This window comes from Cavia porcellus, unplaced genomic scaffold (assembly GCF_034190915.1).
Source record: "Cavia porcellus strain 051 isolate PalLab524CR breed Dunkin Hartley unplaced genomic scaffold, mCavPor4.1 scaffold_17, whole genome shotgun sequence".
NCBI lineage: Eukaryota > Metazoa > Chordata > Mammalia > Rodentia > Caviidae > Cavia > Cavia porcellus.
The window spans coordinates 64,531,765-64,544,538 of record NW_026947500.1 but is presented as its reverse complement, the minus strand read 5'-3'; the positions used below and the strand labels follow the sequence as shown (position 1 = coordinate 64,544,538).

The window sequence follows — 12,774 nt, the reverse complement described above, 5'->3', positions numbered from 1 at the left end:
GTGGGCACCCCTGCCCAGTCCCAGGTGCCCCATCTCCAAGGCCCTGCTTCCCCCAGGTCCAGGCAAGCCAGCATGGCACGGACCATGAGGGCTCATTTTTAAAACTTTATTCACTTCAAAACCTTTATCAGAGACACGGTTCTGTTCAGGATGGGGAGGGCCTTGGCCTCCAGAGCGGATGTGGTGCCTGCCTGGCCCCGAGGCTGGAGGCAGAGGCCAGACTAGGGAGGGGCCTTTCGGACTGCCCCAGATGGAAGGAGACGGGCCACTCTGACAGGATCAAAGTTTTGGGCTCCAGTTTCCCCTCATCTTGGAGGACGGCACAGTGGGGAGCAAACAGCCGCCTCTCCATCTGGCTGAGGGAGCTGGGACAGAAGCCAAGAGGGGCCCATCTGTCGCCTCTTGGCCCTGCCAGCTACTCCGAGCAGGCTGGGCTGGGAGGATGGGGACAGCTGTCTGGTCTGGATCCTCGAAGACCGGGGATGGAGCGGGCTATTGAAGAGGGTAGGACGCTAGGCTGGCTTTTTTAAAAAGGCTTTTGACTTTCTTTTCACTTCTTAAATAAAGATGAATATATATATATTTTTTCTTTTATAAAACTTTTGTGGAGCAGGGCAGGGTGGGGCAGTGGGCCACCTGGCTCCCAGCCAGGGTCACTCGTCGTCAAAGTTCTGACTCAGGAGGAAGTTGGCTGCCAGGTTCTCGTTCTTCTCACACGCAAAGTAGGCCTGGATCACCAGGCTCTCGGGGAAGCCCAAGGCCTTCAACTGCGGGGAGATGCGCTGAGGTGAGCAGGGCGGCCCCAGCCCGGCCCTGACCCGGGTCGGTCCTCGCTTACCCTCTCGATGGCCTCCTTCTCCTGCGGCGTCACCTGGATGTAGTTCATCTGTGGAGCATCCTCGCCCATGGCGCCCACCTCCCCCTCCACGTCGGAGACGTCTGCCAGCTCCCCAGGGGGTTCGTTCAACATCTGGATGAACTGCTCCTGGTGCCGGCTAATTTGCTGCGGGAGAGGGAGCGTTGGGGAGGCCAGGCCTGGTGCCTCCAGGCCCCGCCACGTCCTGCCCTTTCAGTCAGTTGACACGGAAAGCAGCACAGGTGGGGTGTGGCCCTGCCTGAGAGGCCACCAGCCACGAACACAGGGAGCAGACGACAGCAAGGCCAAGGCCAAGAAGTCACTGACACCCAGGGCGTGGGGAAGGCAGGAGCAGGCACCAAGGCAGGCAGGGTGGGAGGGGCAGGTGACCAGAGAGGAAAGCAGCGGGCAGCACTGTCCAGGGCAAGGGAAGCCACAGTGCTGCGGGTCAGCAGAGAAGACGAGATCTGAGAACTCGGGAATAACTTTTTAGCAGTGGCAAAGTTTATTTGAAAAAGTAAAAGAGAGACAAGACAGACAGACAGACAAACATGCAGACAGACAGAAACTGACAGCCAAGTGAGCCTGGGCTGAGTAAAGAGGAAAGCACACCCCAGAGGGAGCAGGGTGGGCTGTCCTGAGAGAAGCACACCACCCAGGACCCAGCAACTCCAAACTTTTAACTTTTTTGCAGGCTCTCACTACAGAGTTCAAGGGCAGGTGAAACACCACAGCCCCAGCTGGCCTCAAGCGCAGGGGCAATACTCCTGCCTCAGCTTCCTCGGGGCCAGGTCTGCAGGCATGCATGCGCCATCACAACCTGCCTGGGAATGTGCTAGTGCTGGGCTGGGGACAGAGGCAGGGCCCCTGGCGAGCTTGGCTGCACTGGCCATCGCTCAGCACCTGCGTTCCTTCCGTGCTCCCTTCTCTAGAGCCTGCGCACTCCATACATCTGATGATTTTTGCATTAGACAGAAGGGCTCCTTCAGTATCCAATGTCCAGTGGACAAAGGACCAGGGTGGCAGTGGGATTAAAGGCCTGCAAGGGGCCATCAAAGTGCAATGGAAGAGCAAGTAGGCAGCCTTGGGGGCAGAAGTCAGCAGGGTGGGGGCTGCGCTATCTTGGAAATCTAGAAAGCACCACAAAGACGTCGTCAGCCATGGGAAAGTGCAGGCAGAAGTCCAGGCTGGCCACCTAGGCTCCAGTCATCACAGACTGAAAGCCCCAGGACAGCAGTGAAAGGACCAAATCCAGGTGAAAAACAGTGGCGACCTGGTCAATGGCACCTAAATCCCAGTACTTAGGAGGCTTAGGCAGAAGATCTGAAGTTTAATACCCAGCATGAGTTACACTGAGAATTCAGGGCCAGCCTAGACTACCAAGGGAGACCCTGTCCAAAAACACCCCAAAACCAGAGACATGGAAGGAAGCCTCTCCAGGGACTGAGATCGGAGGAGCAGAAACTGGCAGGTAGAGGCCCAGGGGAGCCTGCTGGGCTGCCCAGTCCACATACATATTCTACCAGCATAGCCTGGGATGCTGGCCAGTGGGGTAGGACCTTCCTCAGCCCTGCCATCTGGACAAGGCAACCCCTCAATCTCTCACTGTCACACTCGCCCACGCCCCTGCCTGGGCCGCACCTGCAACAGCTGAGGGTTCTCCTGGCCCAGCTGCTGGAGCAGGGCCGGCAGCAGTGCAGGGTTCTGTTGGATCACCTGCCTCATGCTCTGGAACTGTGGCTGGTCCCGTAGGAACTCCAGGGGGTTCTCTCCTGTTGGCAGCAGGAAGGGGTGCAGTCAGAATCCACATGAGGACCCAGTGCTGGGCCCCAGGAGATGCCCTGTGAGCATGACACCTGGCCCACGCACCTGCCTCTGTGGCTGGCTGCTCAGATGCCTGGCTCTCCTGGATGGAACCGTGTTCAGGCTCAGGACTGCCCGGAATTCCCTGCAGGAAATCTCCCTTCAGTTCTCCTACGTGGCCACCTCCGCACCTGCCCCGCCTCCCGAGGGAAGCCTGTGGCAGCCTCACCACACCACCCCACCTCACCGTGAGCAGGTACTCCACGGCCCTGTGCGGGTTGTTGTAGCTGGCTCTCAGGGCGGCCACCACACGCTCCCGGTCATAGCCCATGGACATGATCTCCGTCAGCATCGTCTCGTACTCAGAGCCCGTCACTATGAAAGGAGTATCAGACTGCGTCGCCGTGGACAGGGCGAGGTGGCAACCACACCCTCCCACAGCCAGAGGAGGCCCAGCCACCTCTCCGCAGGGACCACCCGCCCACCTAGCGTGGAGGCTGCGTCTTCCTCTCGCCCGCTGCTACCTGAAGAGGGAACAGAGCTGCAAATTCAAGAGAGAGAAATCGAACCTTGGCTTCTGGTGGCCTGCCCTCCCCCCAGGGTGTGGGACCACAAGGGTGGCACTAACAGTACAGGGAGCACAGGGCCCCAGGAGAACTGCGCCCTTTCCTTACCCTGACACTGACTCTGGTGACGCTGTGGGAGCTGACTCCTCTGATGGGCTCTTGTCATCTCTGGTGGCAGGTGATGGGTGAGACATGCCTGGGGCAGAGGTCAGCTGGAAGGGGGCAGAGGGCTCTGGGGCAGCAGTGGGGGAGATCTCTGGGGGTGCCAGGGTACCCTGGCCAGCTTTGCCCTGTGACAGCAAGTAAAAGGGGGGCGGCATCAGCACCCTTATCAAGCCCCAACATCCTGCCTGGACACAACCCAGCCCTGTGCTCAGCTAATCTCTCCTGGGCACACAGGCTCCCTGCCAGCTCCCCCACGAGTCACCCACCTTGGTCACCATGACAACCACGAAGTTCTTCTCATCAATACGATAGTCCCTGATGGGGACGTCATCGCTCAGGATCTTGCCAGCATAGATGAGTTTCTGTCCAGACACTGGGAAAGCATCACGGCCCTTCTCTGCTTCTATCTTCTCCTTCAACACCTTCACCTGAAGGAGTTCAGACAGCCTGTGTGAACCCCACGACTCTCTCTTCCCTACTGGTTTAGGGAGGAGTTTGTCAGTGATGACAGAGGCTCAGCTTCATAGGCAAACACACTGCTGGTGAATGCATTCAACAACTGGCCAATCAATGTTTTTACTGAGAACCTATTATGTCCAAGGTGCTAGATTAGGCACTAAGGCCATTTTATAGAGGCCCCACCATGGAACAAAACAAGTTCCTGTGCACATGGAGAGAGTGCTTATTTGAAAAGACTAAAACATGTTTCTAAATGGTGGAAACTATATTAAAATAAAATAAAAAATAAAAACAAAAAAGAGAATAAGCCAGGCATGGTGGCGCACACCTGTAATCCCAGCACTGGGGAGGCTGAGGCAGGAGATCACCGGAGTTCAAGGCCAGCCTGGATTACATAGGGAGACCCTGTCTCAAAAAACAAACAAACAAAAAGATTAAAGGGATAGATAGGAGTGTCTCCCGTTTATGACGCTGACCTGGGACAATAAGAGGGACATCATGGATACTTACTAAGGGTGATGAACACATTCTGTTAATACTATTTATTACAAACATGATTATACTTATTAATCGAGAAACTGGGGCTCGAACCCAAAGTCATTTCACCAGAGTTACACTGCCAACCCTTTTTATTTTGAGACAAGATCTTGGTAAATTATCCAGGCTGGCCTTGAACTTGTGAGCTTCGGCCTTAGCCTCCCGAGGAGCTGGGATAAAGGTGTGCACCACTGCCCTCAGCTGGATTTAAGCCTCATAACATCTGCATGATATCCTTAACACTGGACTTGCTTTACATTTGAGAAAAGGAGGCACAGTGATGAAGTAACTTGCCCAAAATCAAACAAACTGGTCCAAAAAAAAAAATCTGAATTTGTTTCCTTTTCTCCAAAAGCAGGCGCGGGGTGGGAGCGTGGTCAGGGTGCAGCGCTGGCTCGTCCAGGAGCGTGGAAGTCAGTATCCCTTGGGGCAGTGGCACCGAAAGCACCGGTGCATGGACAAAAATAAACGGCCGACAGACATAAGCCACCGAAACTACGATCACAGTGACCATTTATTATCAGGACAGTTGTCACAGATCGGGATCCTGGGTCATCATTACCAGCCCAGCCGCCGCCGGCCTCCGGGAGCGTCCACACAGTGCAGCGGGCGCGCGCACCGCGGGACCGCGCCCCGGGAAGTGCTGACACTCAAGTCGCCGGCCGGCGCCCGGGGTGGGGCTCGCCCAAGACGGCCAGGCAGCGCGTCCGAGCTTCCGGGGGCCGGGCCGGGCCGGGTCCCACGGGTGGGGGTCCGAGAGCCAGGAAGGTGGGGGAGTGGGCCGGGCCCAACCGCGCCGTCCTCCGCGTCCCTCCCGCGGGATTCCTGCCTCCCCACCCCCACCCCGCCCCGGTACCCGTCACCCCCGCCCCTCGGCTCGGGCCCGGCCCGCACCGTCTCATCAGGCTCCATGCGGATCTTGAAGGTCTGCTGCTGCAGCGTTTTGAGCGTGATGGTGACAGCCATGGCGGGGCCCGAGCAACGCGGCGGCCCCTTGATCTTCCGACAACATGCAACTCACGCCGCCGCCATCTTAGCGCCCAGCCGTGCCGCGCGCCAAGCGCTTCCGGGTCGAGCGGCGCGCGCGCGCCGTCCCCCCCCCCCGCCAGCCCACGTGACCTGCGCATGACCCGCCCGCTCTCCGGGCATGCGCTTGAGCGCTCACCTGGCCAGGCATGCGCAGATTGACCTCTGCGCTGCGGGCGAGGCGGCTCATCCTCTGCACTCTTCACTTAGCTTCCAGAATGACGTCATGATCGTTAACGGTGACGTCATATGGCTGCAAAATGGATCTGGTGTCCCCACCGTTGCTCTCAAATGTTTGACTGTTTAAGTTTTTCATGAGCTTGCTGTAGATATTTGCACCTCTTGAAGTCTCCTCGTGCTTTTTGTTCCAAGTTGGTTTGATTTTGAGTTAATCATCTTACCTGAAACCCTGAAAATTACTAAAAGCTGGGCATGATGGGGCACACCTATAATACCAACATTCAAAAGGCTGAGGCAGGAGGATCACCTACTATGAGGCCAGCCTGAGCTGCACGGGAAGACCTAACAACAGAAACACTTTTTGTGAGCCAAGCCACAGGTCACATGATAGCTTGATGTATTCCATGTAGAGAACTATCTGGCACCTGCAGTTTCCATTCGTGACTTGCTACTTGTGCTGCTCCTCCTACCAGCTTATTCCACTGTCTGACCCCAGTGGTACAGAAGTAAAAGACATGACTCAAATCCAACATGTGTTGCACACAGAATTCTTCACGTAAGCCTTCCCTGAATCCACTACACCAGGCTTCTGAGAGACCAGGACAGAAACAGGAGCCTGGAGTGTGTGTGAGTCCAGCCCATGGACACGTAGGAAGAGGGGGGCCCACACAGGCTGAGTGGGCAGCTGCAGAGTGCTTCAGGCAGCAGGATGGAGGCAAAGCTGGGCTCCCACTTGATACAGCACTATGGGAGGCAGGATGGCTTGAGAATGGTGCCATCCTCAACTCCTAAACTGACCACTTGCTACCTCCAGCCCTGCTGCTCCCTCTGCATCCTCCCCAGGTGCTGATCTAAGCCACTCTTCAGTCCTCACCCAGTGGACTCTGACTTTTCTATGCAAAGGGCCTAGGAATCTGCAGAGTGGGGCAGGCTCCTTCTCACCCTGCAGTCCACTGCACCCTAGTCCCCCACTTCTCCCTTGCAGAGCTAGGGATGGAACCAGGGACCTTGCACACCCCAGCCTTTGTCTTCCCAGCTGCAACTTAACCTAAAGACCATGGCTCCTGGGATGAGGAACACACCATTCCAACCTGGCTCCTTATCAGATGAACTGGGCAGCGTGGCCATCGATAGCTGGTACGTGGGCTAGGCCTCTCACTCCTAACCACGCCACATAGACTTGGTCTGTTTTTTGCTCCTCACTAGACCAGGACTCACGGCTGTGGAGAATGCAGTATGGAATCATTAGGTGTCAGCAGGTTCATGCCTGGTCGGTGAGCAAGGGTCACTTAGAGGTCAATTCCAGTGATTTGGAGGCCTCACAGTACATAGCATTCCTGCCTTGAAGGAGTACCTGGTCTTTCTTGCAGCACCTGTGAAGGACTTCCTGCAGGTCAGCTTCACCCCCAGGTATCTTTAGCTCCCTGATGGCTGCCCCCCCAAGAAGGAGACAAAGCAGGGAGACACAAAACTTAATTTAATAGAAATTTTGTTTGTAGTTCTTACATTCTCACTGTGAGCCAAGCTGGAATCCACTACCCCACCCAGAAATGGCCCAGTCAAGAAGCAGGGGAGAAAAAGGGATGGATGGGGAATACCCCATTCTTCCTCAGTGCTGGGGGGCTGGAGAAGCCCCCCCTTTCTGCTGCCCCTGTCTGGGCTCCACGAAGGGAAGCAGATGGAATCTCAAGCCAAGGGCGTCTCCTCCACACCCTTGCCCTCAGAGTAGCTAAGGGATCCCGGAAAGAAGGGGAAGGGAAAGAGGCTGGTCAAAAAGAGGAAGGGCAAGAGGGGACTGAGGGCTGAAGGAGAATCCGAGACAGAACACCTGTTTAAAAAAAAAAGAAAGGCGGGGGACACAAATCAAAATCCACCCCAAATCTGAACCCGCCTGGAAAAATGAAAGTTCTTGGGTCTCATAGAGACATTATTTGGCGCGGCCGGCTCTGCAGCAGGGGCGCACAGGCCTCAGTCCAGCCCTGGAGGGGGTGGCGTGGCCTCTCTACAGCTCGTCCTTGGCCTGGCCAGTGGCTTCTTCCTCTTCCTCCTCTTCCTTGTCCTCCTCATCCTCTTCGTCCTCATCTTTGTCATCCTCGTCATCTTTGTCTTCTGCTTCCTCCTCCTCCTTGCGCTTCTTGTCCTCTTCTTCCTCCTTAAGTCTCTGCTCCTCGTCCTGTTTGTCCTTCATCTTCTTCTCTGCAGCCTACAAGTAGAGTGCTCCCCGGATCAGACCCTGGCTAGAGGCTGCAACCCTGCCCACCCCCAGGTTAGAACTGGGCCCTGCCTCACCTTTGTGATGCCCCAGGTTTCGTTTCCAAACTCTTCTGCATACGCCTCATCATTGGTGATGAGAAAGTTGTCAAAGATGGTGCCAGATTTGACCTGCGGGTGATGGGAGGGGAGGGGTGGTCAGAGGCAAGAGCCCATGGCTCTGGCTTTGGACAACATGTCACCTGTGTTCTTTTTTTTTTTTTTTGTCTTTTTGCTTTTTATCGGTACCAGGGATCGAACTCACTACTGCCTACTTGCAAGACAGGCGCTTATGCCACTGAGCTAAATCCCTAGCCCTCACCTGTGTTCTTCTAACCGCCACGCCCTGGTCTCTGGGGACAGTGGAGACTGCTGTTACAGCTCAAGGCTGCAGCTACCTCCTGTCAGGTGACTCTGGGCAACTACCTTTTACTTCTCTGCACCTCTGTCTGTTCACCTGAGAAGTGAGGGCTCACACCCTCATGCAGGTACAAAGATGAGGCCTTGAATCTGTCCTTGCTTAAAAAGTGCTCCATGGGGCTGGGGATTTAGCTCAGTGGCATAAGCGCCTGCCTTGCAAGCAGGCAGTCGTGAGTTCAATCCCACGTACAGATAAAAGGAAAAAGACCAAAAAAAAAAGTGTTTCATGACAGAAATTCAGTCCAGTATAATTTCTCTTGCTGTGCTGGGTATCAAACCCAGGACCTCACAAGGAACAAACATCTATCACTGACCTACACCCCAACCCCCCACCAGGTTCCTAGCAAAGCCAGCTGTAGTCAAATGAGCTGACTTGCATAAGCACTTGAAGTACCCACAAACTATGGTGGGGCAAATGCCCATCATCATGGGGGAGGCTGAAGCAGAAGGATCATGTTGAGTTCAAGTCCAACCCCAACTTGCTTCAAAATACAAAGAAGAATCCAACACTTAATAAGTAGCCCCTCAAAGAGGATGTATGCTGTGGGGAGCCCGAGGACAGACCAGTCTACCTTCACAAAATGTACCAATGTGGGGGTCAGACCTGCATGGTGGTGAGTCTTTCACTTGACCTCCTCCCTTGGAGGCCTGATCACCTGACAATTCCACCTCCACTTCTCACCTGCCACAGATCCAGGCCCAACACGGCAAAGCTGTCATAGGCATAGATGTGGGCATCTGGGGAGTACTCAGGGTTGTCAACTTCTGGGTGGATCCAAGTGCCCTTGTAATTTGGATTATCGATCTGCCGTGGCTTCCACTCACCCTGCAGAAAGCAGTCCAATAGCTCAGTAAAAAAGGGTACAATCTTCACTGTGAGCCCCAGCCCCGCTCAGACATAGTTTTTGTTCTGGGGGTCCTAGGGGAGCCACTCCAGGGCAAGTTCCCTACCCCGAGCTACTGAGCTACACCACAGCTCTTAGGCTCACCTTGTACTCGGGGTTCTGAATCACTGGTGGTTCCCACTCCCCATCCATCTCTTCATCCCAGTCCTCAGGCTTCTTGGCATCAGGGTCTGGGATGTGCTCGGGTTTATCCCAGTCCTAGGGGACGGAGGAGATTAATGGGGACCAGCAGTTCTCCAAGCTCTCCAGCCAGGTGGGGAGAGCCCCTGCCCACATACCAACCTCAGGCTTGGAGTCTGTGGGGTCATCAATCTTGGCGCGTTCGTCCCAGTCTTCAGGCTTGGAAGCATCAGGGTCCTTAATCTTCTTTGGTGGCAGGAAGTCCCAGTCGTCCTCCAAGGAGCCTGACTCCACTTGACTGTTGTCAATCTTCACTTCATAGGTGTTATCAGGTCGCACAATCAGGGTGTACAGGTGTGTAAATTCATCATCCTGAACAGGGTGGGAAGTGAGCGGCCCCGCCCACCCGGCTACCCCTGGGGCCTCCACTGAGAGCCACCCAAAGGTGCCCTCCCAGGCACACCTTGCAACGGATGTCCTTGTTGATCAGCACATTCTTGCCTTTGTAGTTGAAGATGACATGAACTTTCTTGGTGCCAGGACCACAAATGTCTGGGCCTAGGTGGAAAGCAGGCCGTAAGGAGTCTGACCGCCCACGATGGGAGTCCCACCCCTATTTAAGAACCTAGAACTTGGACTCAGGTCTTTCAGGCTAAAGATGAGCCTCAGATTCTGATCCTGTCTTTAGAAGTGGAGTTTCAATTCAATTCAATCAATAAGCCTGCCTGCCAAAATTCACCTATCCACCTTTGTAAAATCTGGAAACATCTAAGTATATTCACAAAGTTTACATCTTCAACCATAATACAATCCCCTTCAGTTATCTGTTCTCCACAGGCCCTTATAACTAGCTATACCACCAAAGAAGCCTCAGTTATTTTGGTGCTTTCTATGGTCTCAAGACCATCCCAGATTATGAAGACCCCTGGGGCCTGCAATGAGGCAGGAGGATTGCTGGAAGTTCAAGCAGCCTTAACTATAAGGTGAGACCCAGTCTCAAAACACAAAACTAAATCAAGTCTACAGGAGTGCCTCCCCCTCCCACTATTGGGAGGCCTGGCTCAGTGCACACCCCCTCACCGAACATGATGTTGTACTCCGAGTCTCCGTGCATGTCCTTCTGGTCCAAGTTTTGGGGAAATAGTTTCACGTAGCCACCCCCACAGTCAATGTTCTGCTCATGCTTCACCGTGAACTGCACTACCAGCGTCTGGTCCTTGTTGCTGAAAGGCTCGAATCTGGCCGACAGGGCATAAAAGCGGGCGTCCTGACTGGTCTGCAAGCCTGAAATGAGACGGGAGTGTGGTCATCGTTGGGCTTCTGACCCCTGGGGACCCTAAGCGACCAGAGGACCAGAGACACAGTGGACTTCTCTTCCTTCCTCCAACTGCCACACTCCTGGGGAATGAATATCCACCCTTTGCCAGAAAGTCCTCCTGGATCGGGGCTAACCTCTTACCTTTATCCTTTTCCTGGTCCCCGTAAAACTTGCCCGAACTCAGGACGAATTTGCCGAAATCCGACTTGTGTTTGGATTCGACCCAGCGGTTGGTCCAGGCATCTAGGAGCAAAGGAGCAAGTGACCCAGGAGCACCGCGAAGCCACGGCAGCAGGAGGAGACCTCTGCCCCGCCCCGCCCCCCCTGCGCTGACACCTGGGGATCCAAAACCCTCAGGCGAACGCTGACTCCCAGGCGGAGGCCGCTGCGCCTCCGTAACCCCCAGGGACGCAGACAAGCAGTCGCCCGCGGCTCCCGGTCCCCAGGGCCCGAGGTGTTGGCCCTCTCCGCGTTAATTACAGGGGACGGGCAGATCCGGCTCGGGGCGGGGGGGGAGGGTTTTGCCCTCGTCGCCGAGACAGCCTCGAGGCGGGACCAGACGTTACCTCCGTCTAGAAACTGCTCCTTGAAGTACACAGCGGGCTCGGCAGCGGCCAGGCCGAGAAGGCCGAGCAGCAGCGGCACAGGTAGCAGCATGGCGGGCCGAGGGGGCGGCGACGCGCGGGCCCTTTAAAACGATCCTCTGGCAGCGGTTCTGCAGTACGGACAGGCGCCGCCGCCGGCTGCGCACCTTTATATGGGCCCGCTTCTCAACCAAACACCACTGGGCCTTTTAGCCCGCCCCTCAAGCCTTCTCATTGGCCTTTCACCACAAACCTCCTTTTCCATTGGAGCCTAGCTGGCTAAGCAAGTTAGGCTATGCCTCAGAACGCAGAGATCCCAGATGGCCGATTTCTATTGGCCGCACCTCCGGCCAATGAAAGTCGACCACGCGTTGTGGGGGACGCCCACTGGCAGGGTGGGGGCCGCGAGCCCCTCAGGCCAGGTCATGTGACCGGGACTCAGTCAGGCCCTCCCCTCGTCCTTCGCACTAGTCGCTCAGTCCCGGGCATTTAAAGAATCCGCGCGCGCGCGCGCAGCCGCTGGTGTCGCCACTGTGGTCCAGGACCTCGTTTACTACTTCGTCTCCTTCCGTCCTCTCTGCGTAGAGGGCTGAGCAGGACCTTCCTGGCCACCGGTTACCCTGCATGTGGGGAGGCCGTTTGTTCCCATCCAGAGGCCCTCCACCTGAGGCTGGGACCCTGCGAGCCAGCCGGGAGGGTGCCAGCTTCCTCTTCCTCCTCCTGCGCGCTGGGGCCTGAGCCGGTCTGACTGCTGCTGCAAGACCTAGGGCGAGCCACTCAGCTGCTCCAAAACCCACAGAACTCCTGGGAGACCAGGAGGGTCGCCATGGCCCAGGGCTGTCAAGACGAAAGCTATTTTGTTTTGTGTCGCTGTGTAGTTGAGGTTGACCTGGAACTATGTAGTGGCCTCGAACTTGGGGCAATCCTCCTGCCTCAGCCTCCAAAGCACTGGGATCACAGGTGTGTACCACCAGCCCACCTAAGAGGGCCAACCTGGATTAGAGGGGAAGAAGCCCAAAACAGGCTATAACTGCTGGGGTCATCCTCCTAGCTGCGGGCTCATTTAGGGTTAGGATTAGGGCTCTCCAGTGCTGGTAAATAAAAGGGGGTCCTTTGTGGTCTGCCACAAACCGCCTATCTTTTGCAATTAAACGGCTGTAGCAGAGGACACGGGTCCGTTGGGAGAGGAAAAAAGGCACAGATGGTTGTGGAGATAGGGCCCTAGAGTGAGGAACTGGATCTTTGGATCCGCAGTCTTGTGAAGCCAGAGCAAGTGACTGGCCTGCCATGAGGAACAGCAGAGGTTTTCCAGACTTCCGAGGTGGACACTGGACCTGGGCAGCCTGGGGAAGGAGACAACTCGGGCCAAGGATGGAAGGGAGCGCTTTGCCCTCAGAAAAGCAAAGAACACTGCCCCTGAGGCACTGCCCCTCACCCCAGCGTTCAGTATTTAGCATAGCCCAGCCCGGACCATCTCAGGAGGTCCTTAGGACCAGGATGTGGGTGGACACTTCTGAGTGACTCGCTCTCCGTCCCTACCTGCAGCTGCCACCAAGCAGGCATAGAAACTACTTGCTGTGTAGCC

At 55.9% G+C, this 12,774-nt stretch overlaps 2 protein-coding genes across 3 annotated transcripts; both read right to left on the bottom strand.

Moving 5' to 3' along the window:
- Positions 1-92: 92 nt before the first annotated feature.
- Positions 93-5,473, bottom strand: Rad23a (RAD23 homolog A, nucleotide excision repair protein). 2 transcript variants are annotated; one of them, XM_003468352.5, is made up of 9 exons: positions 5,281-5,473; positions 3,657-3,818; positions 3,334-3,515; positions 3,145-3,200; positions 2,907-3,034; positions 2,726-2,804; positions 2,498-2,628; positions 839-1,003; positions 93-767 (listed from the first exon to the last, which is right to left on the bottom strand). In XM_003468352.5, exons 1-9 carry the CDS (start codon positions 5,350-5,352, stop codon positions 654-656), a joined length of 1,089 nt encoding a protein of 362 aa, XP_003468400.1. In that variant the 5' UTR covers positions 5,353-5,473; the 3' UTR covers positions 93-653. The 2 variants fall into 2 exon arrangements, with proteins under 2 accessions (XP_003468400.1, XP_023420221.1); XM_023564453.2 differs by having other exon boundaries at positions 904-1,003.
- A 1,579-nt stretch (positions 5,474-7,052) lies between these two features.
- Positions 7,053-11,366, bottom strand: Calr (calreticulin). The gene is made up of 9 exons (XM_003468353.5): positions 11,172-11,366; positions 10,747-10,848; positions 10,368-10,571; positions 9,751-9,845; positions 9,450-9,659; positions 9,252-9,365; positions 8,945-9,088; positions 7,882-7,974; positions 7,053-7,795 (listed from the first exon to the last, which is right to left on the bottom strand). The coding sequence occupies exons 1-9, from the start codon at positions 11,260-11,262 to the stop codon at positions 7,595-7,597; spliced, it is 1,254 nt and encodes a 417-aa protein (XP_003468401.1). The 5' UTR covers positions 11,263-11,366; the 3' UTR covers positions 7,053-7,594.
- Between the last annotated feature and the right edge of the window lie 1,408 nt (positions 11,367-12,774).